At 40.0% G+C, this 27988-nt stretch overlaps 1 protein-coding gene across 1 annotated transcript in view; it reads left to right on the top strand.

The window, feature by feature from the left end:
• The window catches only part of ATAD2B (ATPase family AAA domain containing 2B), a gene marked incomplete at its 3' end in the record, with an annotated part of 53045 nt that extends 25063 nt beyond the window's left edge, over positions 1–27982 (top strand). The window contains exons 14-27 of the mRNA XM_081856785.1: positions 184–343; positions 2423–2513; positions 10530–10841; positions 11094–11226; positions 11673–11859; positions 13270–13455; positions 14440–14575; positions 16241–16437; positions 20323–20482; positions 22046–22168; positions 23695–23832; positions 26688–27371; positions 27667–27773; positions 27920–27982. Of these exons, the coding sequence (XP_081712911.1) occupies positions 184–343; positions 2423–2513; positions 10530–10841; positions 11094–11226; positions 11673–11859; positions 13270–13455; positions 14440–14575; positions 16241–16437; positions 20323–20482; positions 22046–22168; positions 23695–23832; positions 26688–27371; positions 27667–27773; positions 27920–27982 (2677 nt within the window). The remainder of the gene's footprint in view (positions 1–183; positions 344–2422; positions 2514–10529; positions 10842–11093; positions 11227–11672; positions 11860–13269; positions 13456–14439; positions 14576–16240; positions 16438–20322; positions 20483–22045; positions 22169–23694; positions 23833–26687; positions 27372–27666; positions 27774–27919) is intronic.
• Positions 27983–27988: the final 6 nt, after the last annotated feature.

Here is a 27988-nt window from a genome sequence, read left to right as displayed (position 1 = left end):
ATCTCTGCCAAATCTTCTAAGGAAAGAAGGAACCCTTCCATTTGTGAATGGCTTAATTTGGTTTTGCCATACATGTTATGGTTATCCATGTCTTTTATTTTGGATGGTTATAAACATTTTTAATGACTGTATTTACATATTTTGAACGTTCTCCCTAAAAATGTGGTTGAAATGTTGTTTTAGCTCTATAGTGTCAACTCTACTTGCTCTCATGGATGGATTAGACAACAGAGGAGAAATCGTTGTCATTGGTGCTACAAACAGACTTGATTCTATAGATCCAGCACTCAGGAGACCTGGTCGTTTTGACAGGGAATTTCTTTTTAGCCTGCCTGATCAAAAGGTAAGAATGTGAAGTTGTTATTTTATTTCTTATATCCCACCCTTCCTCTCAAGAGCCCAGGACAACATTAGAAGCTAATTGAAAGCACAATACATAGTACAGCAAATAAGTCAGCATTAAATGATACAAATTCAAATAGGTAAACCAGGACTGATCAGAGACATTTTGATGCCTTTTGCAGGTCAGTAAACAGCAGCGGTAACAGTTTGCTGCCCTTCCAAAGTCTGAGCTGCCTCATCTGCCTAATGGTAGGACAGGCTCTCATGTAAGCAAATTTTTTAAACTAAAGAGGACCTAGTAGTGCCAGATAGTCTTCTTATATTTGAAAAAAACCTCTGTAGGTAAACCATATCAGTAAAAGTTCATGGCTTCCTTCATGCCAGCATTCTTATACTCAGCTTTTGTCTGAGAATAAATATAGTTCACTTCTTCCTGATATGAATGGGTGTCCCCCTCTGGCACACGTTCCATAGGTTCACCACCACTGATCTAGGGATTGGGTCTTATCCATGGGTTGGCAAACTAAGGGCTGCAGGCTGGATCAGGCCCAATTGCCTTCTGGAGCCGGTCTGCAGATGGTCCGAGAATCGCCAGCGCGCACGTTCTTTCCCTCTCCCTCCCTCTTGCTCACACAGCGGCGGTGCCTCCTCCCTCCTTCCTCCTGGCTTCTCCCTGCCCTGCCTAGAGGAGGAAGGGGGCTGGGCTTTGTTGGTGCCAGCAGCAGCAGCAGCGCTTGAGCAGCTGCCATTTTAAGCAGCCCCTCTCCAGAGCTCTTTCGCGTGCCGCTCATTGTCTCGCCGCCGCCGCCAGCCCCTGCCGCTCGCAAGACACAGGTAAGCGGCCACCGGGGCACGTGGTTCTCTTGCATCATCCCCCCCCCCCAAATATAGTCCAGCCCCCCACAAGGTCTGAGGGACAGTGGACCAGCTCCCTGCTGAAAAATTTTGCTGACCCCTGGTTATCAATAGGCCAATGATACCCATCTCTATCTCTCCCTGTCAATTAATGCCAAGGAGACTGTGGAAGCTGTGCAATGTTGCCTGGAAGCAGTGAAGACAGAATGCGGGCTAACAAGTTGAGCCTTTGTCTAGACAAGGCAGAGATGGTTTTGGCCAGTAGATGGGCTAATTCAGGACTGAGAATGCAGCTTGTCCTGGATACTTGTAAATTCCTATAAAGGTTCAGGGTCAGCTTGGGGAGGGGGGCTCCTGATGTTCAGGTAACTTCTATGACCAAGAGTGCCTTGTCTGAGTCACTGGCTGCATCTCTTCCTGGAGAAGTTGGATCTGGCCGCAGTATTACATGCATTGGTCACCTTCTGGGTAGATTACCGCAACGAGCGCTGTGTTGGGCTGTCCAGTGTTCACCAACTGTGGCTGGTGCAATCTGCAGCCACCAGATCACTGGACTATATATATAAGATTAGAATATTTTCATGCTATATTACACCAGCCGTATATAAACTGTACTGGCTTCTTATTTGTTTGTGCCGTGACATATAAGGTCCTAAGCGACTTAAGACACAATATTTGAAAGACCATTGCCTCTCGTGTGAACCTGTTCATAGGTTGAGATCATGAGCCGAAGTTAGTCATCTCCATTAACTTAAATTGATCAACTCTGAGAAGAGCACCACTTCCTTTCTCCAGCACAATAAAGGATCTGGTCGGGACACGAGATAATGTCTTTTCTGTGGCAGCATCTCTGTTATGGAATCCTGTATCTAGAGAGGTTAGACTGGTCTCACCCCCTGAAGACTTTTGGGCTGGGAATAAAAGCATTGTACATTTCAACTGACTTTAAGCAGCTTTTAATTTCGCAATGAAGATTTATACTCCGCTGTTCTTGGTTTTAATGTTTTGATTTAAATCTGTTAATTGTGTATTGTATTTTTTCCCCTTCTAAAACTAATGGTGGATCTGGCCTGCAAGAGTCAAAAGGTGATATAAAAGTGTGTTAATAAATAATAATAAGGGGTGTGTGTATATTTAAGTTAGTTGATTAACTTGCTCATGCAAGTGATGGGTTTGATATATTGTGATGCAGCTCTTAATACTGAATTTATTCTTTCTTTCCAAGGCAAGAAAGCACATATTCCAAATACATACCAGGGACTGGAACCCAAAATTGTCTGATCATTTTTTAGGAGAATTAGCGGAAAAATGTGTCGGTGAGTGGTATTATATTAGTGCTTTCACTTTAGATGTCTTTGCTCTTGAAAGGTTTTTTCTTTACTTTGTAAGAATCCTTAATGTGCGCTTATTAAATTATGTACATATGTACTGTTAAAACATATTAGAAAATTGAAATACATACTAATTTATTGCTCATATACTATCTTAACTGATGTTTCCTGTTACCAACACAGATCCTTTATAAGACAGTTTATATGTCGAAAACTTTGGCATGATTGATTATCCCTTTATAGGACTGAACATGCAAAGCTACCTAGCTTATGGGATACTGGTCTTCCAGACGACAATGGCAGCTCTTTTTATATTACAAATAAAACAAAAAAAAACCAATTTGTTTCCCTACATGTGTGGATGCTAAAGAGTTCTGTCTTTTTTATTATTGAAATGGTTTTTGGAAGGCAACTGAGCTAAGAATCCTCAAGACTTTTAAGAGTATGCTAGTTACAGAATAGGTATTTCTTTCTCTAAAGTTGGACACTGGATATCTGAAACATACTATGGAGCACCAGACATGAAATACTGAGTAGTAGATTGGCTGTTCAAGATAAAAATAAGCCTTACCTTACTAGCGACTATACTATAAAATCAGTAGGTTAGAAAAAGTGAGATGTGTTAACATAATAAATCAACGCTAAACAAATAACCATAGCCTCTTCCAAACAATTTTTCATCTTCTGTCCATCTTACGCTGCTAGTCAACAATTTTTAGGAAAACCACAACATCAGGTCACTGGGTCTACCACATCAAAACAGTAAAATTTTAAATTGAACACCATCCATTCAGTCAGCTACTGTACATCCGAATTATCCTCTTCATCCACAGGAACATCTACCTTCGAAGCAGCATTCCTCCACTTTTGATCTGCAAAGACCCCAACATCTTCTGGTGAGAAGAAAACAAAATATCCAGCAAATGACAAATTAAGCTTTGCCTGGTGTAAGAAAGCATGTGCCAAAACCCATTTCACATAGATTCTTCTAGAGATTCTGCAAAAACCATTTAATAGAAGGTAGATGATAACAAAATAGAATTTTGGTCCCTTCATGTTGTGACCATATTTCTATTTGAAAAAATATTAAGATTGCAACGACATGGCTTGGATATCTTATAAGAAAACGTGCCCTTTACTGCGGTGTAACCAATTGGATTTGAAGGGGAAATCTGTTTAATTAAACGGGAAAAATATCCCAGAGCTTATGCTCTGCTTTTTCCTCTGAAATTAGATTTATATTTTAAATCCTGCAGTTGCAGTGCAATTGTTAGATGTGAAACTTGAAAGCTGTGGTGGAAGATCAAGTTAGACAAGAAATCTAGTTCCTATCATTTGCAAAGAGGTTGTCTCAATTTTTTCTCAAAAGGGCTTGGAATGTGTAGCCTATTTATTCAGCATTTTGAAAATTCATTGGGACCATTTAAACACATGTTTGCTTAGCCCTTAATTTGATGCAGTTGCTAAACACTTTGCTGTTCACCCCTTGTGGGTTATCTTAAAGACAGAACTCTCCCAACTTGGATAGCATAAAGAAGAAAATGATGACTGAATTAACTGAAAACAATTTTGCTCAGCAGTCATGGATTGGGAGCATTCACTAGCATTAGGCTTAGACATCTTAATGCTTAGATTTGTTTAGAGATTTTGAATTCCAGGTTCTGTAGTCATCAGGGCTGGTTTCTTGAGGCTAACATACTTTGGTTATAAGTTTGATTTGGGTTTTGTTTTTTTGTTTTTCTTGCACTTCAGAATTTTTATGTGGGACATTTAAGAAAAATAATCCAGTTTCAAGAAAAATAAATGCAAATTTGTGTGAAATCATTTTAAAAAGCCAATTCTGTCAAAATAAAGCAGAAGTAATCAAGTGGCAATCTGTCTGAAGAGAAGACCAATCAAAGTATTTGAGATAGGGATCAGACTGGAAGGGATCAAAATACATTATCAAGCCCTGGACCTATCAGTGTCTTTCAGCAAATTAACCCAGCATAATTCTAGCCCTGCTAAGCCACTGTCAAAACGGGTTCTTCAGAGGGCATAGCTCTAAAATGGCTCATGCAAGTCAATCAAGCCATACATTTTAATGAAAGCTGCAGTAACACTGTGGGTTTTTAATCAGTTTGGCACGAGGAAAAAATGTTCCTGCATGGATTTGGTCACAAACAAGCCTTTAGAATAAATTTGTAAATTATGTTTCAATTTCTGTACCCAGCTCTTTTGAAAGCAGGATTTATTACTTGCCCAACGGTTCTCAAGAAATTATTCCAGAATTTTACACTTCAAATAGAAATCACTCAAGTTACCTCTAAATTTTATTTAATAATTAATTTATAGACATTAATTTTCATAGTACAGATATCTTCAACTGAAATGTTCCTCTAATCTGTTTGTGGTATCATTCAGGCGTATTCACTGCATGTGAATATCATCTGTGCCTTTTTTCGAACTAAGCAATCAATAAACACTTTTGCACTTAAAATAGATTAAAATATAGATAATCAGTCTGGTTGCTCCAGTGTGCAATAGCTTATGTTGGAATTGATCTTTCTTAATTTGGTACCAAAGCTAGACGTAAATATTTTTGCCTCGATAGGCTTGTTTTTTAGTGCATGTTCATGTGTTGAATTAAAATCTCATCCCCCCTCCCACCTTCCACTTGATAACAATGTTGTCAATTCTTTTTAACGCATAGCTTCAGTTTACTTCAGTTATTCTAGTTTCTGAGAACATCTGCTTCATCCTGTGTAATGCCATTATGCTCCTCTATATTTCGGTGTGGTGTGGCACGCAATAGGTCCTAGAAGCTGCTATGATCTAACCCTTGAATCTTATGTTAGCTCTCAACTTCATCAATGCAGCCCTCCTTCCCTCCAGTAGGTCGTAAATGAAAATGGAACTAAGTAGCATACAAAGCTGATCATTATGGAATTCTGATATTTGGATTTTATTTGTTTGGGGTGTTTGTAATTTTACATACTACTCTTATATCCCACTTGAAGATGTGAATTACTTTTGAAAAGGTGCTTTCTCACCTGGCATTCCAACTCAATGGTGTAACGTTGGAAAATGTCAATCACTTCTCCTACCTAGGCAGTTATCTTTCCACAATGGCCAACATTAATGCTGAAATCCAGCATCGCCTAAACTCTGCGAGTGCGGCTTTGTCCTGATTGAAGTGCAGCGTGTTTGAGGACCAGGACATTCTCAGGGAAACCAAAATGCTTGTTTACAAAGCTATTGTACTGCCAACATGTACTGAGACATGGACCACTTATAAATGCCATCTCCAACTCCTCGAAAGATTCCATCAATGGTGTCTCCAAATTTTTTTTACACATCATTTGGGAAGATAGGCAAACTAATATCAGTGTACTGGAAGAAGCAAAGATTCTTCAACATCAACTTCGTTGGACTGGTCATGTTGTGTGGATGCCTGATGATCATCTTCCAAAGCAACTACTCTATTCCAAACTTTAAAATGGAAAGCGTAATGCTGGTGGTCAACAAAAGAGGTTTAAAGACTGTCTCAAGACAAATCTTTAAAAATGTAGTATAAACACTGACAACTGGGAAACACTGGCCTGCGAGTGCTCCAGTTGGAGAACAGCCTTTACCAAAGGTGTCATGGGCTTTGAAGACACTCAAACTCAGGATGCAAGAGAGAAATGTGCTAAGAGGAAGGCACGCTTGGCAAATCCACACTGTGATAAACTCCTGCCCGGAAACCAATGTCCCCACTGTGGAAGGACATGTGCATCCAGAATTGGCCTCCATAGTCACTCACGGACTCATTGTTAAACCCGTGTTTATGGAAGACAATCTTACTCGGCTACGAGTGATTGCCAAAGAAGAAGAGAAGATTCTTTTTGTGTTTTTATGTGTACTTGCCACCAAAGACATACTAACCACTCCATAAATATAACTGCCTAGGCGGCCTTTATTCTTCTCATATAGCTTGGCTGTCATTCTCTGTTCCTCCTTTAAGATTTTTAAGATTCTTTATTGAGTCAAGATGTCTCAGCTTCTATTCTGTTCCACTTTAGGCAACTTTTTCAGAGTGAAAGCATTCAGTGCTATTCTTAATAAGCACCAAAGTGAAGTAATATTCAGTTCATCCTCCAAAGCTGGATGAGTTGGATGACTTGAAACATGTCATGATCTTACAAGTGCTCCTATTATTAGCTTTTTCATCTGGTGCTTTTGTATGATAATCTCCCCCACCCCACTATACCCTTTCTGTGATGCCTGAATTAGGCTAATTATGTCATATGTGCTAACCACAATTGCCTGAAAACCATGTTCTCATAACCCACAAAACTATTGTTTCAAACCATGGTTTAGAGGTTTGCTTGTTTTTGGATTTCTTAGCAGAAATCTTCGTGTAAGAAATCAGGAAGTGAATGAGGAAATTGTCATGGTGAGGGCAGGGAATGTAGAATGTAATGTCCAGAGCGTGTTCACTGTTCAGTTTACTAAACTATGATTTGGAGGTTTGAAATAAGACATCTGAACTGGGCCACTTAGCAATTTGGTCATAACCAAATCGTTGGAAATAGATTTAATTGGCACAAGGTTTGGGTGTTCCAGTGGCCCTTTTGCACTGTTGTCTTTATGCACTGTGCAAAACTGATTCCACTTTTAATGTTTTAAAATATTTCTTTCTATAGTACATTACATACCATTCTCTGTGCAGATGTCTTCTATATTTCTATTTGCCTTCTGTCCGTCCCCCCACCCAAAGTCATCTTTGAAAATTTCCACATTGCATGATATGCTCTTTGTCAATAAATTTCTACACATGATCAGGGTACCATTTAGGCTCCATGTTCAGGCTCCATGTAATGATTCTTTTACAGCAGCTATCTTCCACTTTTTCAGACCCAGAATCCACTTTTAGCACAAACATGCCTTTGGGGACCCATTTCTTAATCTTACCTTATATTTGCAAGGTGGTAGTACTCCTGTTGTGACATACTTTGCATCAGGCTGCAGCCCACAAGTGGGTCCTGAAGACCAGTGTTCTAGATTACCTATATTTCTGATTGATGTGAGATATATATATCCCAATGAATACTCTCACATATTCATATCCCAATGAATACTCACAACCAGCCTTTGAACCTTGCACTTCCCCATTGAAATAATTGGTCACTAGAGATCTAAAACAATGTCCCTATTCTTAACCTGTTTTGTCCAACTTCTCTCACTGTTTTACTTCCTTATCTTATCAGATCTCTCCCCCATAACCATATATGACTACTCTTCTAGTTTAAAATATGTAAAATTTGTCTTCCAATGTGAGATTATTCTCAATAACTCATAAGAGTAATGAGATCCAACTTTCTCTATTGTAGCCTATATGATTATTTAGAAAGCAGTTGATTGGGCCATGTTTGCAATGGGTACACCAAGCCCAATATCCCATAATAGCTTAAGGCGTCCAAAACGTGCCTGTCTAAGAATTGTCAGACATAATTCAAATTAAGACCTCAAACTATCACACAGGGGTGTTTTTTTGTTTGTTTGTTAAATTGAAACTGTTCTCTGTCACTTTATGAACACCTTTTAAGAATATTTTTAATTAGCTGAAGTCTCCTACTAGCAGTGGTGACCTTGTACTCCAGTAAGCTGAGCTGATTTTTTTTTTTTTTTTTTTGGTTGTAATATGTTTGAAGCAAATTGCATAGGGAATCTATTTCTGTACGCTCTAGATCATAATACATCTAGGGTGATGCAGCTACAAACAGTAATGGTGGAATAATTAACTGCAATCTTTTCCAAGATAAGCCAGTATATTTTCCTTAGGGAACTAGGAGAACTGTCAATGTTTTAATATAGAAAAGAAACAAATTAAAGCTCCAAACTTAAGTTTGTGCACAGGCCCTAAGTTGATTTACTCCAGTGATGTTCCTTTTAAGTAGTAAGTAGCTCTCCCCTCACACCCCCCCCCCCCCCGGAACAACCTGTGTAAAAAAGCAGAATGGGCATTTTAATGTACCGTATTTTTCACTCTATAAGACGCACCAGACCATAAGATGCACCTAGTTTTTGGAGGAGGAAAACAAGAAAAAAAATTATTCTGAATCTCAGAAGCCAGAACAGCAAGAGGGATTGCTGTGCAGTGAAAGCAGCAATCCCTTTTGCTGTTCTGGCTTCTGTGATAGCTGCGCAGCCTGCATTCGCTCCATAAGACGCACACACATTTCCCCTTATTTTTTAGGAGGGAAAAAGTGAGTCTTATAGAGCAAAAAATACGGTAGATTGTGTTTTAGGTAAGGAACAGTTCATGTTTTCAGGAGGCAAACCAGATAATGCCTTGCTCAGAGACAATAGGCAACACATCTTCTCATTGGCTCTGGCTAGCCTAGATAGCACGTTCAGTCACAGAATAATGCTGTTGTAAGAGGCTATATCTACTCTGTGTGACAATGGACAACAGCAGCCACAGTGTCTTTCTTTTACCAAGAAGCTTCTAAGTAGGAGCAGCTAATCAAAAGCAGAAGCTTCCAGTCTTGTGCCTGTCCTTGTTACGGTAAATTATGAGATTAGCATTAAGTGTATTCCACTAGGTACTCAATAAATAGTTTTGGTGAGTTCCTGGGAATGCAAAAAAATTGGGGTGTTTAGGAGCTTGGGGGGGGGTCATACTGCATTGCTGTTGAGCTACTTTTCACGGAACAGAGATGCTGCTAAAAACTCTTACTGATTGTTAGCTATCGCTAACACAGCAATGCATTTAAAAAGTGCTTAACAAAGGCAACGTCAGTATCATGGTGGAGGCATGGAGACTGTAAATATGAGGACAGGAACCTCTTGGTAAGCAGTTGTAAATGCTTAACATGGCAGGGATTGCTTGCCATAGGAAGTGAGCTGTTCTCTCCCTCCCCCCCCCCCATTAAATGTATGTTTCAGACAAAATAATTTTTCTTGGTACTTTAGAAATTATGCTTATGTATCTGTTATATTTGTATGAGCAAATAATTTTGAATACACTTTCTGACTGCTGTAGAGCAGGGTGGCCAATTTTCTTGGGGAAAGAAGAGAGGGAGGGTTGCGCTAACTGAATCACCCATGTCCCTTCTTCAGCTGCACCAAATTTCCCTAACAATTTACTGTGTAACTTTAGACACATCAGCTAAACGTTTTCACAGGCAGCCAACACTTTGCAAGAACAAAACTTACAGTCATATCCAGAGTATGTTAGTAGCACTTACATGCCACTGACATTAATATTGACTAAGTAAAGCTACACTGATTTCATTAGGAGCTAAGTTTAGCAAATACACAGAGTGACCACTCATAATATAGAGCATTCTGTACTGAATCTTGTAGAAATGTCCTGAATAGCACAGCTGTCTATAAGGCAGGATCACAGTAGTTTTGGCTGTTCAAAGAATGATGTGGAAAACCTGGATACCAGCACAGAGATTGTTTCCAAGTCTCCTTAATCATGATGGTCAGTTTACTTTCCATCGAAGGAGAGAGCAGGAATTCCTCAATGCATGGAAGGTTTCTTCCCTGAAAGCCAGACCCAACATTGTTTCTAGTGAGTCTTCAGCAGATGCAGCAAGTGCTTCCTGTCTTTTCACGAGGACTTGACTTTTTCTACCTCAACGAAGGCTTTATTTCTTAGTTCCAATCCTCCTGAGATTGGATATTTGCTTACATAGTGTTCCTGCATGCCTGAGGTCCATATACCACTCGGGTAATGCCGAACAGTAATGTATTTACACTTGCCTTTGTCTCATAGGTTCTTCTGCAATGAATTTTTTTCAGAGGCTTGGTTATTCTTAAGAGAGAGTTTTAACATTTGCTTCTTCAGTTGCCAGCAGGTGGTTTGATTTATATTAAAGCTGCACATATTACTAAATGCACTGTGAATGAATCTGACAGAATGCTGCTGGCTGCTTTCGGCTTCAGGCGGGTGCTTGACATATGCAAAACATTGGTGCTGCTTTATGGAACCTTTGTATGTTTTCTTTCTTCTTTCCTGTGCCCTAGGGTATTGTGGAGCCGACATAAAAGCACTTTGCACTGAGGCTGCCTTGATTGCCCTGCGACGACGCTATCCTCAGATCTACGTCAGTAGCCAGAAACTGCAGCTAGACGTCTCTTCAATAGTTCTCAGCGCACAAGATTTTTACCATGCAATGCAGAATATTGTGCCTGCCTCTCAACGTGCTGTAATGTCTTCAGGGCATGCACTATCTCCCATCATAAGGCCACTTTTGGAAAGAACCTTCAATGACATTCTGGCAATTTTACATAAAGTGTTTCCTCATGCCGAGTTCAGCCAGGCTGACAAAAGAGAAGGTATTTTCATCTTTTCACTCCAATCAGTCTTGTATCAGATTAGAAAACAAAACAAGAACAGTTGTAAAGTAATGTTTTGATGAAGACTGTGGGGCATTATATTAAGTGTATTCTTGCAAAAGGTTTCATTTCCTCCCTTTTAATTACAGCTTCCTTTTATCTTGGCCAAAATATATTTTAAGCACCTGTTTCATGACGTTTGAGGGAGGTGTCAGCTAACGTATTAATCGGCCTTTAATTTTCATTGAACAGATGCAACTAGTCTAATTTTGGACGATAGTGAAGATGAGCATGCTTCATCAATATTTGAGACAAGTTGCCAGTCGGGATCACCAAAGAAACATTTATCAGCTGCTGTACACAAACCTTACCTTCATTTTACAATGTGAGTAGATTTTCTGATAACTTTATCATCAAGACTTACACAGGAATAGCTGCTTGTAGTGCCTGCATAAATTTGTGATTTATGGTACTACTCTGGTATAGTCTTTGGTTTGGTCTGCTGTATTCTTACCCTAAACCTTTCTTCTAGAGAGATTTATAGAATCAGCCAATAAAGATTCTTCGTTTATGCTTGCTTCTCTTGCCATCCCGCTCCCCCACCCCCCGGCCACCACCCATTTCCCTACACCTGATAAACCCCCTCTGCTAAGCTGACTTAACTCCCTGCTAGAGTGTCTGGCATGCTAATTGCAGGTGTGTTGCTATAATTCATTCAACTTGCTCACTAGGAAGCACTTAACAGTACTCAGTGTATGGCAAATATAAAAATATATGGTAAAAACGGATCCGGTCTAAAAAAATAAATTAAAATGTTAAATTTTGTTTCAGGTCAGCTTACCATCAGCCCACCTCCTACCGGCCAAGATTACTGCTTTCTGGAGAGAGGGATTCAGGTCAGACTTCGCACCTTGCTCCAGCACTTTTGCACTCGCTCGAAAAAATTGCTGTGCACAGATTAGATCTGCCAGCACTTTATTCAGTCAGTGCCAAAACACCTGAAGAATCATGTGCGCAGGTTAGTCTGCCTTTATATCCCTTTTGACCTTTTGTGCAACATTTCGCACGCAGAAAGTTTCCCATCAACTTTCAGTGAAATAAATGTCAATAAGGAATCCCTCTTTGCAAACATACCATGTGGATGGGAAATTTTAAGTGTTCCTAGAGACACAGATAGGGGTTTCTGTGTGAAGCAGAAGCCTCAGTTAAAGCTGTGTCAGACAACTAAAAGGGAATCCTGTACCCATCTCCCTTTCTACCCAAGTCCACAGAATTAAACGGCAATGAACTCTTAAGGTGCCACAGTACACTTCTGCCGAAGCAAGAAGCGTCACTGCCAGAGCTATGCATGCTTCTTCTCTGGTCTGAGACAGCATTTCTGGTCACCAACTGTCAGAAAGAGACTGAGCTTGGTGGAATTTGTTAAAAATGTTTAAGATTGCTGTCAGTTTATCTTGAATGGTGAGATTGCTACGTCACTTGCAGGGTGAGAAACTTTTAAAGCTTCAGGGCTGCCTTTCTTCTTGGTTCAACCATCCACCCTTCTTTTTACAGACTTGTAAAAAGCATTTTAGCTTTGGCACCAACAAGAGGCATTTTCAGTCCTAAAACTTGGGAGGGAGAATTCTGTGGGTTGAGTGGGGAGGGCTGTCAGTTCGCTATTCCTAGGCCGCTGGGTTCTCTTTTAACTTACCTGTTGAGGTTGGATTAAATCTCAGCTTTGCAGAAACCAACAATATCTTCTATAAAAACACTTCTGAAAACCTTCAGCTTTTCTAAATGTTCTTTGTTTTTAGGCTGCACATGTAAGCTCTGTCATAGCATTCTCTGAGCCAAAGCCATGGCTGTACATGGAATATTTAATATTATTGGGGAGGGAATTGACAATTGTTAAGTCCAAAGACTTCATTGTTAACTGTCATCTATAATCACAACCCTGCTATCTCATATCCATTTAAAGTATAGGAAAAACACAGAATGGTATGTTATGGAGACGATTTTGAAACATGCCGCCATGCTATGTCTGAAGTTATTGGCAAGATGCAGAGCGACCATTAATTTCAGTTTAGTTAAGCGGTGGCATTTCAAAATTGAGAGAAAGCAATGTTTGAGAATATTATACCAGTAAAAAATAATAATAATCGGAAGAAGCAATAAAAAAAGTGCTGTTTAATGTTCTTATGCAAGTTAGTGATTTTTGTGATGATAGATGATTAGAACAATGCTTTGAAGTTTTACTAAGACAAGACCGAGATAATTTGGAGTCTTAACGTGAATGCATATGGAAAATAGCTATTTAAATCTAACCTTTAAGAAAGATACAGTTGAAAAAACTACATTCTTAAATGTTTGTGTGCATAAAATACAAATAGTTTTTTAAAAACTATTTTCTTAATATCATTTTAACATTGGTATCCTCTTAAATTAGATCTTTCGTGAAGCAAGAAGAACACTACCGAGTATTGTTTACATGCCTCATATTGGTGATTGGTGGGAAGCTGTCAGTGAAACTGTGAGAGCTACTTTTCTAACTTTGCTGCAAGACATACCATCATTCTCACCTATATTTCTACTCTCTACCTCTGAAACCATGTATAGTGAATTGCCAGAAGAGGTGAGCATGGCGTGATTACTTGAGAAGTGGAATCATTGTAGGGAAAAGTGAACCTGAATCAGAGAGGGGCTTGAAATGTGCATGTAGGGATGTCCACTTGGAGGGAAACTTCTACCCCAATGCTGAAGTACCGTATTTTTCGCTCTATAAGACGCACCAGACCACAAGACACACCTGGTTTTTGGAGGAGGAAAACAAGAGAAAAAAAATTCTGAATCTCAGAAGCCAGAACAGCAAGAGGGATCGCTGCACAGTGAAAGCAGCAATCCCTCTTGCTGTTCTGGCTTCTGGAATAACTGCACAGCCTGCATTCGCTCCATAAGACGCACACACATTTCCCCTTACTTTTTAGGAGGGAAAAAGTGAGTCTTATAGAGCAAAAAAATACGGTATCTTTTTATTCCTGAGGGTGTTTAACAAACCACTTGTACTGTGGCAAGAATGGGGGGCTGGTTGTATGTATCGTTAGATTGGGATAATGTTGCTTACTAACGTAAATCAAACTTTGGAAGCTGGCATTGCAAAATTAATTTTGTCTAGGTGGTGGTACCGCTGACGACGACATGTTAGAAAAATACCCTAAAACAAGAAAGCAAATGTTTCCCGTTCTAATTTGGAGCTTCTGTCCAATGTTCTTTTCTTGCCCTGACACTGCCTTATTTGGTCCGCTAGGCTCAAGCCCCCCCCCCCTGTGATTGTCAGACTAGCTGTTTTTGTTAAATGCTATTGAAACAATGCTGTTTTTTACCCTAGTGTGTGTTTTTCTTCCCTGCTGAGGATGTAACCAATTACTAGCTTTTGCTAGGACCAAACCAAATTGGCACGTGCAATTTAGCTACCCCGTTTTCAGGCAGTAAAATTATGAGGGTCATTTTGTCTATTTTACGTAGTGGGAGGGGGTGGTGTAGTAAAATTTGCTTGTTTTGTTCGATTAAGTAGCTCGAGGAGATTTTCAGCTGCCTAATTCTCATTGATTTTATGTAGGTGAAATGTATCTTTAAAATCCAGTATGAAGAGGTTTTTTATATTCAGAGACCTAGTGAAGAAGACAGGCGCAAATTTTTCCAAGAGCTTGTCCTCAATCAAGCATCTATGCCTCCTCCAAGAAGGAAACAAATTGGTAAGTTAATTCTCTGTAAAGTCCAAAATGTATGTAATTTTCCACCTGAAAGCAGCCCTGCTTGTGTTCATTTTGAAATAAGATTAGAAATAGCAGTCGTTGGTGGTGATGGTGCATAGGATTAATATCTGCATCCACACCATGGTGTTACATGTTCATTGAATGATGTGGAATTAAGGATGGGCAGAGAAGTGGCTAAGTTTGCATATGACACCAAAGTATTCAGGTTGGTGAAAATCCAAGATTGTGAAGAGCTCTAAAAGCAAAGTAACAAATTGAATGAAATGGGCAACAAACAGGCAGATGAAGCCCAATGTAAATAAATGTCAAGTGATGCACATTTGAGAAAATAAAATCTTAACTTCTCATGTACACTGATAGGGTCTTGACCTTGCAGTGACACCAGGAACTCTTGGGAATTGTGTTGGATAGCTGTGGAAAGCATGTCTTCAGCGTGTGGCAGCTGTGAAAAAGGAATGCCACAGTAGGAATTATTACAGAAGACATAGACAATAAAAATTCTGGTGTTGTAATTAGTATAGAGTACAGCCATATTTGTAACACTAAACCAAAAACAAACCCCATGGCTAAATGGTCGCATACCTTAGCCTTTTCCGATATGTGTAACGCTATGCAGTTCTAATCATCCCAGCTCCAAAATGGTATTGTAGAGCTGGGAAAGGTGCAGGAAGAGTAACCACAATTAACAGAATTGCTTGAGCAGGCCAGTTCCACCGCACTCCCTCAGCTCCATTTTTTTTTCTCAGCTATTACCTCAACATACATTCTGGAGGCTGGTTGGTTTCTTGAACGTGTTAGAATTAAAGACAATAAATGGGCTGAATAGGCTGCCAGAATAGCATCTCAGCATGCCAACGAGCACCCATTTATATATTTTTATAACAGTCTTCATATCTAAACGGACTGTAAAATTGTTGAGAGTTGTGGGATAGCCATATTCAAAGCAGTAAAGACTTTGAAACGGATAGCAGCTTTGAGAGAAAGAAGGAAGCCTGAACTGAGCAGAAATTTAGAGAGCTGCCCAAAACAGCACCCAATCACTAGATTCTGCCAGTGTGGTCTTGGATTTTCCTGCACTAGAAACTTTTTTACTCCTACCCCCATAGCCTGCTTATAGAACCTCCTAGAAGCTTGCCTGTATGTAAATCTTAAGGGGGAAAGGCAGACAGTTTTTGTAGTGGCTTCAGATTAATTGGGGTTTGGGATTTGGAACATTTTCCTTGGCACTGAAAGGAAACCCATCTTTCGGTGGAGTTGACTTACAACTTGGCAGGCATTAGTTGTGCTTTCCTATAGACTGAAGGAGTAAAAAATACCTCTGGCTCTAACTTTCTGATAGCTGTGATAGAAGGCCATGCAGGATCTTGAGATTCCTGCCACCCTGTCTCTTGTCAACCCCTCTTATTGAGGGAAAGATGTCTGGTGCTGAGCAGGCTGTCATTGTTCGCAGTAATTGTAAAGTCCCCACAATACGGTTACTTCAGTTTGGTGTGCAGAGCTGAGATAAGGAGTGCAGAGTTCTTGGCATTATCAAGTCTGATAAGGGTAAAAAGTAGGAAATTCACTGTGTCGTGTGAAATTTTCCAAGGATGTAATCTGAAAAGCCTATTTTGCCTGACTTTTTGATTATTCTTATTTTTAAAGCTCTTTCTGATATGGAGGTGCTTCCTCTTGCACTACCATTTTCTACTCGCCAGCTGTCAGAGGCAGAAAAGCAGCGAATGGAGGACCAGGAAGAAAACACACTGAGAGAACTGCGATTGTTTCTCCGGGATGTTACCAAGAGATTGGCCACAGACAAGCGCTTTAACATCTTCAGCAAACCGGTGGATATTGAAGAGGTCTTGTTTCAGTAACGTGCAAACAATGAAGTTGACCTTATTAGTGATTAATTAAGAATACATATATTAGTTATTATTGCAGATATCCCTGATCTAACCTGCTTTGCATATTTACAGCAATTGTGGCTTAATTTTAACATTTGAAGCCACTGCTAACTTATTTCGGCAAGAATGCTAACCTATAGAATACTGTATTGTTCGAGCTGCTTCCATTCTGTAGCAAAAAATTATTTGTTCATAGGAAGCAGATGTAAACTGTTTTATCTGGAGTAACACCACATAGCCAATGGGGATGTTGAAAGAAATTTATTGAATTGTAATGCCTCTGCCAGAATATTTCACAAATTAAACTATCATCTCTCTCCCCTTGCCTGTTTCTGGCCAAAGTGAAAATTGAAAATTTATAAATCTGTAATGACACCATTTGATCTGACAACTTGTAGTCAACTACAAATATAGTTTTATAAAAAAAATAAGACTGAATTTGGCGACTTAAGTTTGAGTCACTGTTAAATTTTCTGAGCTTTGCCTTTAGAGTAAAAAAAAAAGTTTAATGTTCTGTATAAAATTAAGCAGTGAATGGCAAAGCTGCATAAACAAGTAATCTTGTTTACTAGAAAATCACTTTTAGTTCATGTTTACAAGCAAATTTGTGACATTCTGTCCGATTTTCGGTCAACTTCAAAGCTCAATTTTGCACAGATAACTTAAGAAATAGCCATTTGTGGTGATGTGCTTATAAAAATGTAATTTGCATTGTGCTAGCAATTGGGGGCTTGATAGTTCAAGGAATAGCTCTATCAAAGGTTCGCTCTATCAGATGGTCTGCGTGCGATCAGTTCAGACTGTTTGGAAGGAAATGCTTGCTTTTTGTTCATTCTGCAATTTCCTCCTCCAGTAGCTCACTGGGTGGAAAGAAGAGAGCCTGGAAAGAGGGGATAGAAATACATGGGAGTGGCCCCATCCGCAGTTGTTATGAGACCATGACAGATTACCAAGGGAATGTGGCCGTTAAAAAGAATGGTGGCCCATCCCTAGTCAAAAAAGTGCTGTGGAAGAGTAAATTACTGGCTCCATTTTGCAAATTTGTAATTGGACCACTGGTTAGGTTTCTGAGTGGTATCAGCTCAGTCTACAGCGGCAGCTATACTGTTTAATATGAAAACACAGCCCCCAATCTAGACTAAGAGCAGTGAATATTGATATAAATTTATTGAGTGAGATCTAATGTTGTGCCAGCAGGCATGATGATAGAACTTACGCTCCCTCTTTTCAAAATCAAAGCTCCTTGGCCCTATCTTTTGTTTTGGAGGGTTCCCTAACTCTCCACAACAGATTCTGAATGCATGCAGGAGACTACAGGGGAGAGGGAAAAAAGGGTCAAGTCCTATTTGTGTAAGGGGCGGCGGCGGGGACAGGACGACACACCACAGTTGAATATTGGTCTTTCTGTGCATTTGCTGTTTTCGAATACTACCTGAAATGTTCCAAGGTTCAAAATAGATTCCTGTGTTGAGCCCTAGCTCAAATCAAGACCTGGTCATCACTTTAGCCATAAGATTTTTAAAATTCTGTATATGTAACCAATTTATTTCTTGTACTTAAGCGGTATTTTCTACAATACATTTTTAACATTACATGAGCGCTATTGCAAGTCAGTCCTGTCTAAAAATGTAAACTGACCAGTTTACTGATTTATTTGAAAATGTAAAAAATAGAAAATAGTTGATTCATGGGCATGAAGCTGGTCCAAGAAAAGACAAAAAGCTGTGCTCGGAGGAGGACTTTCAGACAGGGAGGAAGGGACCAGTAGAATTGCTCAGGGACATTTTAAAAGTTATCCAGAGATTCACAAATGCACTTTGCAGCATGATTGTAGTTTTTATTCCAGGGTGCACATTTGTGGCGCCTGTCCCAGCCTAAAGTGAGAGACAGGCAGGGTCTTGTTTCCCACATTGCACAGGCTTTGATATGGGCATTCAGAAGTAATGGAACAGTACTGATGCTTCAGAACTTTGTCCAGACCTCAGTGCAACTGCAGGGACAAACCTCAGCCCTTTTCCCCAGTGGTGGGAGCTCATTCCTTTGACTGCATGGAGCTCCAGAGGTATGCCAAAGAACTACAGCATTTTAAAAAATTATTTTATTCCATGATTGCGGTTCACCTGCTGTAAAGGCCTCCTCTCAGGTAAGGATTACATACTGTGCCCTATTTGATAGGGGCACCTGTAGAAGGGCCTCTGATGCCTGGGTAGCTATTTTTAGGCAATTGGACCTCCAAGCAATTTTGGGCTTTGAATCTGTTTCATCTCCCCTCTTCCTCAAATATTAAATGCCCATCAAATGTAAAATCTATATTGGGCTCTTCTTTTCATGGGATGGGGCAACTCCCCTATGACAAAAGGTCACAGCATTCGAGCTTTTTTGGTTTAGAGCGGGCTTCCTCACCCTCCAGATGTTTTTGGCCTACAACTCCCATGAGCCAGTGTGCTGTAGTGGTTAAGAGTAATCTGGGGAACCGGGTTCGCGTCCCCGCTCCTCCACATGCAGCTGCTGGGTGACCTTGGGCCAGTCACACTTCTTTGAAGTCTCTCAGCCCCACTCACTTCACAGAGTGTTTGTTGTGGGGGAGGAAGGGAAAGGAGATTGTTAGCCGCTTTGAGACTCCTGAAGGGGAGTGAAAGGCGGGATATCAAATCCAAACTCCTCCTCCTCCTCCTCCTCCTCCTCCTCCTCTTCTTCTTCATCCCTAGCTAGCAGGACCAGTGGTCAGGGATGATGGGAAATGTAGTCTCAAAACATCTGGAGGGCCGAGGTTGAGGAAGCCTGGTTTAGAGTAAAGGCAAGTAAGTCATGATAGAAGCATACATAATTTATTCCTAGCATGAAGAAAGTGGATGGAGAAAAGTTTTTATCCCTCTCTCGTAACACTAGAACTCACGGACATCCATTTAAGCTGAGCAGTGGCAAGATTCAGGACAGATTTTTTAAAAAGTACCATATTTTTTGCTCTATAAGACTCACTTTTTCCCTCCTAAAAAGTACAGGGAAATGTGTGTGCATCTTAGGGAGCGAATGCAGGCTGTGCAGCTATCCCAGAAGCCAGAACAGCAAGAGGGATTGCTGCTTTCACTGTGCAGCGATCCCTCTTGCTGTTCTGGCTTCTGAGATTCAGAATATTTTTTTTCTTGTTTTCCTCCTCCAAAAACTAGGTGCGTCTTGTGGTCTGCTGCATCTTATAGAGCGAAAAATACGGTACTTCTTCATGCAGTGCCTAGTTGAACCGTGGAACTCACTTCCAGAGGAGGCAGCGAGCAGCCAACAACTTGGACGGCTTAAAAAGAGGATTAGATGCGACTGTCTGGGGCCACTGCCACGATGATGGATGCAGTAATGCTTCTGAATACCAGTTGCTGAAAATGGCAAGAGGGGAAAGGTGCTCTTGTGCCTGGGCGTCTGGTTGGCCGCTTTGAGAACAGGAAGTTGGACAAGGCAGGCCATTGGCATCCAGCAATGTTCTTATGATTCTGACTGCAGGAACTTTCTAGTAGTTGTGTATGTCTTGGAAGCAGATGTGTGAATAAGGCCTTCTTCATTGTGTTTGAAAGGTCCTGCACTTTTCACTCTCTCCAGAATATTTAAAAATGAAAATTACTTACATATACAGAACAAAAGAGCTTTGATAGGAGTTTTCCTTGCCAGGTAAAAATCAGAGTGATGAATCTTGGGGTGAACAAATGTTGTTCCAGCATTAGTTCTTATCAGGGTTTCAACTGTTTAGAAATTTACTGTGTTCGAAAACAAAATGATAGTGCTGAGTGTGTTAAAGTTAGCATAAATCTCTGTGTCACTTTTGTGTCACTCTGTGTCACTGTTTGATTATAGGTTTCAGATTACCTTGAAGTTATCAGAGAGCCGATGGACCTGTCTACAGTAATAAGCAAAATAGATAAGCACAATTATTTAACTGCAAAGGATTTCCTAATAGACATAGATCTCATATGCAGCAATGCATTGGAATATAATCCTGACAAAGACCCTGGAGGTAAGGATTTAAAAAAAAAAAAAAAAATCTTAAACATGACATCTCATTTAATTGTGTATTCAGTTGCAGTTCAACTATTTGTATAAGCTGTGTCTTATAAATTGGTTCAAAGCTAACATTACTCACTATTAGTTACTGACTGAATGTAGCAGCATAGGCTACATCCTACACTGTGAGAAAATAGAGTAAACAATCCAAATGACCGCCTGGGTCCTCACTGCTGTCACCAAGCGAAAGTCTTTAACTTTCCTGGCTACCTTCACTAAAACAGCTTTCTATCCTGTGTGATATTGTTATTGCCCTACCATTGCACTATACTGCTGGTACGGCAATTAGGTGTAGGATAAAAGTCAATTATCAGACCAAAGTTAAGCCAATCTCAAATTTCGTTTGTACTAAAGGTTTTAAAACACAGCTGCTGCTGTTGTAATGCTATTTCTAAGGAGGTAGGTGTAGGGAGGTCTTAAGGCACTCATCTGTTTTTGCTTTTAAAACTGTTGGTGCTTTCGCAAGCAATTTCTGTTATGGAGTGGAGTCTTACTGTTCAAAGAAAAAAATCAATGAGCTCACCTAACTTCTTTGGCATGCCTAAAGAAGCATTTGGATCCCAATATGTATTTATTTAAAAGCTACATCTGATTGATTTTGTTGGGAACCTAAATGTGTAGGAATGCAGACATAATATTTAAACCCAGGTATTCTAAAGTAAAGTGTTTATTAGCCAAACTGGAAGCTGGAAGTATGGATTTTTTAAAACAAAAAGCTTTCAAGACAAAGCTGATAGAACTGATACATACATACATAGACACGTGAAGTCTTTATACAGTGGTGCCTCGCAAGACGAAATTAATCCATTCCGCGAGTCTCTTCGTCTAGCGGTTTTTTCGTCTTGCGAAGCAAGCCCATTGACGGCTTAGCGGATTAGCGCTATTAGCGGCTTTTAGCGGCTTATCGGCTTAGCGGATAAGCAGATAAGCGGCTTAGCGGCTTAGAAAAAGGGGGGCGGGGAGGGAAAAAACCCCGCAGGAACTCGCAAGACATTTTCGTCTTGCGAAGCAAGCCCATAGGAAATTCGTTTTGCGAAGCACCTACAAAACGGAAAACCCTTTCGTCTAGCAGGTTTTTCGTCTTGCGAGGCATTCGTCTTGCGGGGCACTGTAAATCAGACCTGCACAGCTTATGACCCACCGGTGTGAAGGTACCATGTATTTTGATCTTCCAGTTTTACAGAAAACAGTTCTTCACTGGCAGTCGAGTAGCATAATGAAGATATTCAGCTTAGAGTGCAAGTTGTGCAAGCATGATACATATCAGTATGCCTGCTAAGCAGCACTAATGTTAAGTCTTAGAAGGCTGATTAAAACATATTTGTTCCACATCTGATTACTTATATGGATATTATTTATTTTATGGCTCTTAATTTAACTCTGAGCTGTTTTAAAAATTGTTTTCTCTTTTATTTCTGTCATTGTCTTCAGCGGTCCTGTTACACAAAGACGATAAATAAAGAAATAAATTAGATGTTTTTGATTGTTAAAAATGAAATTTACATTGATTTTCCAGATAAAATCATTAGGCACCGAGCCTGTACTCTGAAGGACACTGCACATGCTATCATTGCTGCTGAGCTTGATCCAGAGTTCAATAAAATGTGTGAAGAAGTAAAGGAAGCAAGAAAAAAGAGAGGTATTCTTATAATTTTTTAAAAATACATTGACTATATATGATACACAATACACAAATGGCAATTGAATTCTTGATCAATAAATGCACAGTCTCTAAGAAACCAATTATCACCAGAAAAAAATCTGATGAAATGTTGCATTTCAAGGTTCACATTATTTAGATTTAGATTCTTTAAGTCCAGTTTGAAAGTTTTAGGGCCAGTTCAAGAAACTTTTTATTAACCCACTTTTAGTAGCTCATAACCACATTTTTAGTATTCATCTTCCTCAGATAGTTGTCAAGAAAAATAATGATAAAAGTGTTGTAAAATGTCTTGTGTAGTGTAAATTCTATAGAAATTAGAATTCAAAGCAATAAGTAAATACGGAAAGTAAAACCATTTTGCACCGATTTTTAAAATCAGAATTGAGTACCGTGTATAAGACTAGGTTTTTTCCCTAAAAAATAATGTCAAAAATTGGGGGCGTCTTATACACAGATACATCACCCTCCATTTTTTAAAATCTGAGCCCCCCAAAATACATGGAGGCGTCTTATAGATGGAAAAATACGGTATGTTAGGAACCTTGTAGAGTTAAGTAGTTAGCAATGCAAACTTCTCCACATTTATTCAGAGCAAAGTGTTTGAATCTAACCTTTACCATAGAATCACTTGATGGACCTAGAGGCAATCTATTTTTCCCCTCCGCCACAGCCCCCTATCTGCATGACATGGTTAATAATACTGACCAATAATACAATCACTACAGGGTGATTGTAAGGCTTGCAACATATAATGGTTGTGTTTGGACTTCAGGCTGTTCCATAGGAATGAGCAGCAGCAAGCCTCAGATTCACATGAACCCACCTGCTGTGCTTCCAGGAGTTCAGAAATTTTTTGGTTGGGTTTTTTGAAACCAACCATTGTTTGCATGACATGTGAAACCACAGTTAAGAAAAAGCAAAAGCAAAATAACTCATCACAGTCATGCGGGGAAAGAGGCAAATAAGAAACCTTGTTCAAGCCCAAAGGCATGCTCATTCCTACTCTCATACACGTCACACTAAACTAAGGTTTGGCATGATGTGTGAAGGTGGTTAATTTTTATGAGCTATGAACACTCTTCAAGCAGTGATTCTCAGTTAGCTAAGTACTGGGCAACCTCAGGTTTTTCAAAAGCCAAGCCATGGACCCTCTACTTTAGAAAATTTTGATATCTCTATGGTAGTTTTTATTATGTGAATGGTGCCACTGACCCCCTGGGGTCGGCAGGCCACCAGTTGGGAAGCCCTATATAAATGCTAAGTAGTATTTTCTTTGAAACAGAGAAGTTTGAACTGTCAGGTTTCATACTTCGGGTCTCATACATTCCGTTGTTGGGGGAAAAGCAAATATTCTTGATGTAGATGTTTGGGAGTATCTGGTGAAATTAATTTAATCACCGAAAGTTTTTAATGTTATACTTTATTCCAGGCTGCTTTTAATAACTCGGGCAGTTAATACTGCTGGGATTATTAAAATAGGTATGCTTATCTTCTGTACACAGGCTTATCAGTAACAGCAGACCAAATAAATCCTCATGGTTCCACTGTACAGAAAACAGAAACGAGAATTGAGGAGGCATTCCAGAACAGGCAAAAAAATGCAATGTCAGTTTGGCACAACTCTGCAAATAAATGTGCATGTGAGTATTTCAGACCATTTTATCCAGGCGATAAGCATAGCTCTAAACAAGATGAGTATATATCTGGCACACATCTCCTATTACATTTTTTTTAAAAAACGAAGCGTTCACCTAATTGCTATTACTACTTCAGCTAGTTTTTATAAGATAGCCAGAATAGTACTCATCCGTTGAGTTAGGTGTCAATTTACTAAAATTCCTTATGAGAGTGGTTTGGAAGAAGGTTCGACTGAAATAGTTTTTCACTGAACAATTTCAGATATTAGAATTAGTATGAAAAATACTTTTTAAAGAAGCATGCTGTCCTGGTCTGGTAGTTAGTGTGGATGGAATCCAGTTGGTATCCTTGCACTTATGGGAATGCTTTTGAGCTAGCAGAGGCATCCTCTATTGCAAGAGGATGGCCAAACTTGGCCCTCCAGCTGTTTTTGGACTACAACTCTCATCATCCCTAGCTAACAGGACCAGTGGTAAGGGATGATGGGAATTGTAGTCCCAAAACTGATGGACAGCCAAGTTTGGCCATCACTGCTCTAATGGAAGAGGATGGGAGGCAACTTTTGACGATTTCCCCCACAGCCTCCCATGACACCCGTTCTCTAATATCATCATCTCCCCTCCCCTCCCCAGATCCAGTAGGAGTTGTCCATTCAGTGTAGTGGGTCCAGTTCATAGAACCATAGAACTGTGTCATTGGAAGGGACCATGAGGATCATCTAGCCCAACCCCCTGCTGTGCAGGAATCTTTTGCCCAACATGGGCCTTGAATCCATGACCTAGTGGTTAAGAGTTTTATGCTCTACCAATTGAGTGTGCATTTCTAACGGAGCTCCCATTAGAAATCAGGCAGGCAAAGTCCCTGCTAAGTTTCAGACATCAGCTTAAAACGGATGTATTTTAGGAGACCTTTTGCACCATGTTCTGATCTCTGATGTTTTAATCTGTGTTTTAAATTTTGTATATTGTGTGATTTAATGGGACATAAGGGTGAAAATAGGGACGCGGGTGGCACTGTTGGTTAAACCACAGAGCCTAGGACTTGCCAATCAGAAGGTCGGCGGTTTGAATCCCCGCGATGGGATGAGCTCCCGTTGCTCGGTCCCTGCTCCTGCCAACCTAGCAGTTCGAAAGCACGTCAAGGTGCAAGTAGATAAATAGGTACCGCTCTGGCGGGAAGGTAAACTGCGTTTCCGTGTGCTTCTCTGGTTCGCCAGAAGCGGCTTAGTCATGCTGGCCACATGACCCAGAAGCTGTACGCCAGCTCCCTCAGCCAATAAAGCGAGATGAGCACTGCAACCCCAGAGTCGGCCACAACTGGACCTAATGGTCAGGGGTCCCTTTACCTTTACCTTTAAGGGTGAAAATGGTAGTGTGTAAATTCCTTAAAATAAAAACAAAACAAAGGTCTAGAGCCGAAAATGGGAGCTTCTGGAGAGAACCAAAGCTCTCTCTCATAATAAAATTTCTTCAGTGGATTCCCTTGGTATAAAAGCCATACTTAAGCCTAGACCAAAGACGACCTGTTGGACATATAACCATGTTGCGCTAGAATATAGCCCTGTAAAAAGAGGGATGAGGGTGCATGGATGTTTGTGTCTGTGGCCAGTTTGCCTTGCAAACCGTTGTAAAATGAATCAAAGACTGTGGTCACATTTGACACACACGGAGGTGTTTTTACACAGGAAAGGCAGCATTGCCTGCACATATTTTGAGAATAGAACATGTTGAAAATGAACTTTTTAAAACATGGGATTGTTCCTTGCTGTTGCCAGTAGATGGTGTCAAAAGCACATTGTTTTGCATCTTTAAATGGGTTACTTGATAGCTGTATTCAGTAGCTGTCTCTGGCAAAGATAGTTGTTGAACTATTACTTGAACATGCATTGTTCTATTAAATTGTTGAAGCACAGTGACCAAAAATTGTACTATTTATGTTAAGGCCCGCAGAATTGTGTTGCAAGAAATAAGACATGCTCCTAGTTTTCTCCTTAGGGAGGCTTAATTCTCTCAGGAGCAGTGAATACCTAGTGTGAGAGAACAACAAGGGTCTACAGAACATTACAGTGGTACCTGGGGTTACATACACTTCAGGTTACATGCGCTTTAGGTTACAGACTCCGCTAACCCAGAAATAGTACCTTGGGTTAAGAACTTTGCTTCAGGATGAGAACAGAAATCATGCTCCAGCGGCGTGGCGGCAGTGGGAGGCCCCATTAGTTAAAGTGGTGCTTCAGGTTAAGAACAGTTTCAGGTTAAGAACGGACCTCCGGAACGAATTAAGTACTTAACCCGAGGTACCACCGTACTTGGAATAAATGCCCCCTATAAACAGTCTCTTTCAGAATACTGAGACTTGGCAACTGTTTAATTGCATAGTATTTAGATAATCCAGATAGATTTGGAAGGGTAAGGTACTGAAATATTGCTCCATAAACACTAGAAATCTTTGTCAGCATTTCCCATTTATGTCACAATAAATTTGTTGGTCTTTTTATGGGCCCATAAGACTCTTTGTTGTTTTATGAAATGGATAAATAAAGTCAGAAACTTTTTAAAATTTAATTTTTTTACTTTTTGTAAACTCAAATATACTAAGTGTTATAAGCATAAACAGGAGTTATAAGCCTTAGAGGGCTGGCGATCTGTATTAGGATTTTGTGTGCGTGTGTTTTAAGAAAGTGTTACTGTGTTTTTTTATGTTGTTTTATATCATAATTAGCTGCCTTGGATGACCTTTGGGCCAGGCAAGGTAAAATATTAAAATAAATAGACTTGATTTTATTGATACCTTGCCGGTTGCTTACTAAGCAAATCTTTGCATCTCTAATGGAAACTTTTATCTCTTCATGATTCAGTTCGATTAAGGAGGAAATCAAGACGACGTTCACAGTGGGGCAAAGGCATTATTAAGAAGAGAAAAGTGAATAATTTGAAGAAAGACGAAGATGATGCCAAGTTTGCAGATGATGAAAACCAAGGGGAGGACAGCAAGGTGCTGGAGAACGGGGAGCTTGAGGGGAGTACAGACTTCATTGAAGAGAATGGAGAAGAAACGGGCGATCTCTCTATGACAAATGATGAGTCGTCTTGCGATATCATGGATATACATGGAGAACAGACACTGAACAATGGGCCAGTTGGGAAAGAAAACAGTATTCCATCCACAGAAGAGAGCTCCAACGAGTCCCTGTTAGTAAGTAAGAAGATTACTCTGACTGTAGAAAAGGAATCCAAGGAGGAGCCCTTGTTCAAGGGGGACCATTTAAACGGCCAGGCCTCTGAAGTAGCTGCTGTCCCAGGGTGTCGGTATGGCGAATGTGAATCACCGAATGCTATTTTGCCTCCTGCCATCCCTGACGTGTCCATTCCCAAACAAAATGCCGATCCCCAAAAGGAAAAACCCGAAGCTTTGAGTGACAGTCCCGACGAGGAACAATTAAAACAGTCTGGCACCGAGGTACCACAATGCAGCAATAACGAGAAGAAATCGCAAGGCATAGATACTGAAACTAAAGAAGCTGAATCATCAGATAAAGAAGGTATGCAGTGTATTCATCATTTATCCCTGCTCTAATCCTGTAGTCAAGTAAATCTATACTACTTTCATTGAAACAGATGCTTCCTATTTTGGCAGAAAGCTTGTCTGTAGTGATTTAAAGCAACATCAGCTCTCTATTTGTTGGATAAAGATGTTTCCCCTCCTGTGTTCTTGGAGCCACTTAAGACTTTGAAAATAAAATAAAAATTATTAATGGACCACTTGGAATTTAATGCTGCTGTTAATTGTTACCTTATGTGTCCTGATTTTTGATATTTGATTTTTTAAAATTTCAGGTACATTGAAAAATAAGAAACCTCGCAAATTTGCTTTGGCACAGGTTCCAGAGGAGGAGCAATTGGATCCCGTACCTCCTGTCATTGTTGACCATGGCAGATTAATGGTAAGGGTGGCTGGATAGGTAATCTTAAATCTTAATAGCATTTCTTAATTTTTTTATCCTAACACTTCCTTAAGCGTTTGAAGGAAATCTGATTCATACTTTCCTTATAAACTTCACCCTGGATTCTTGCCAATATCTCTTTATAGAATTTACTTGATGTGTTGGTTAAAAAAAGCGATAACCTGACTGTTGACCAGCTTGAGAGACTATACTCC

The sequence above is a fragment of the Podarcis erhardii genome, assembly GCF_964252035.2.
Source record: "Podarcis erhardii genome assembly, chromosome: 3".
Lineage (NCBI taxonomy): Eukaryota > Metazoa > Chordata > Lepidosauria > Squamata > Lacertidae > Podarcis > Podarcis erhardii.
This window is presented reverse-complemented; position numbering and strand designations above follow the sequence as displayed.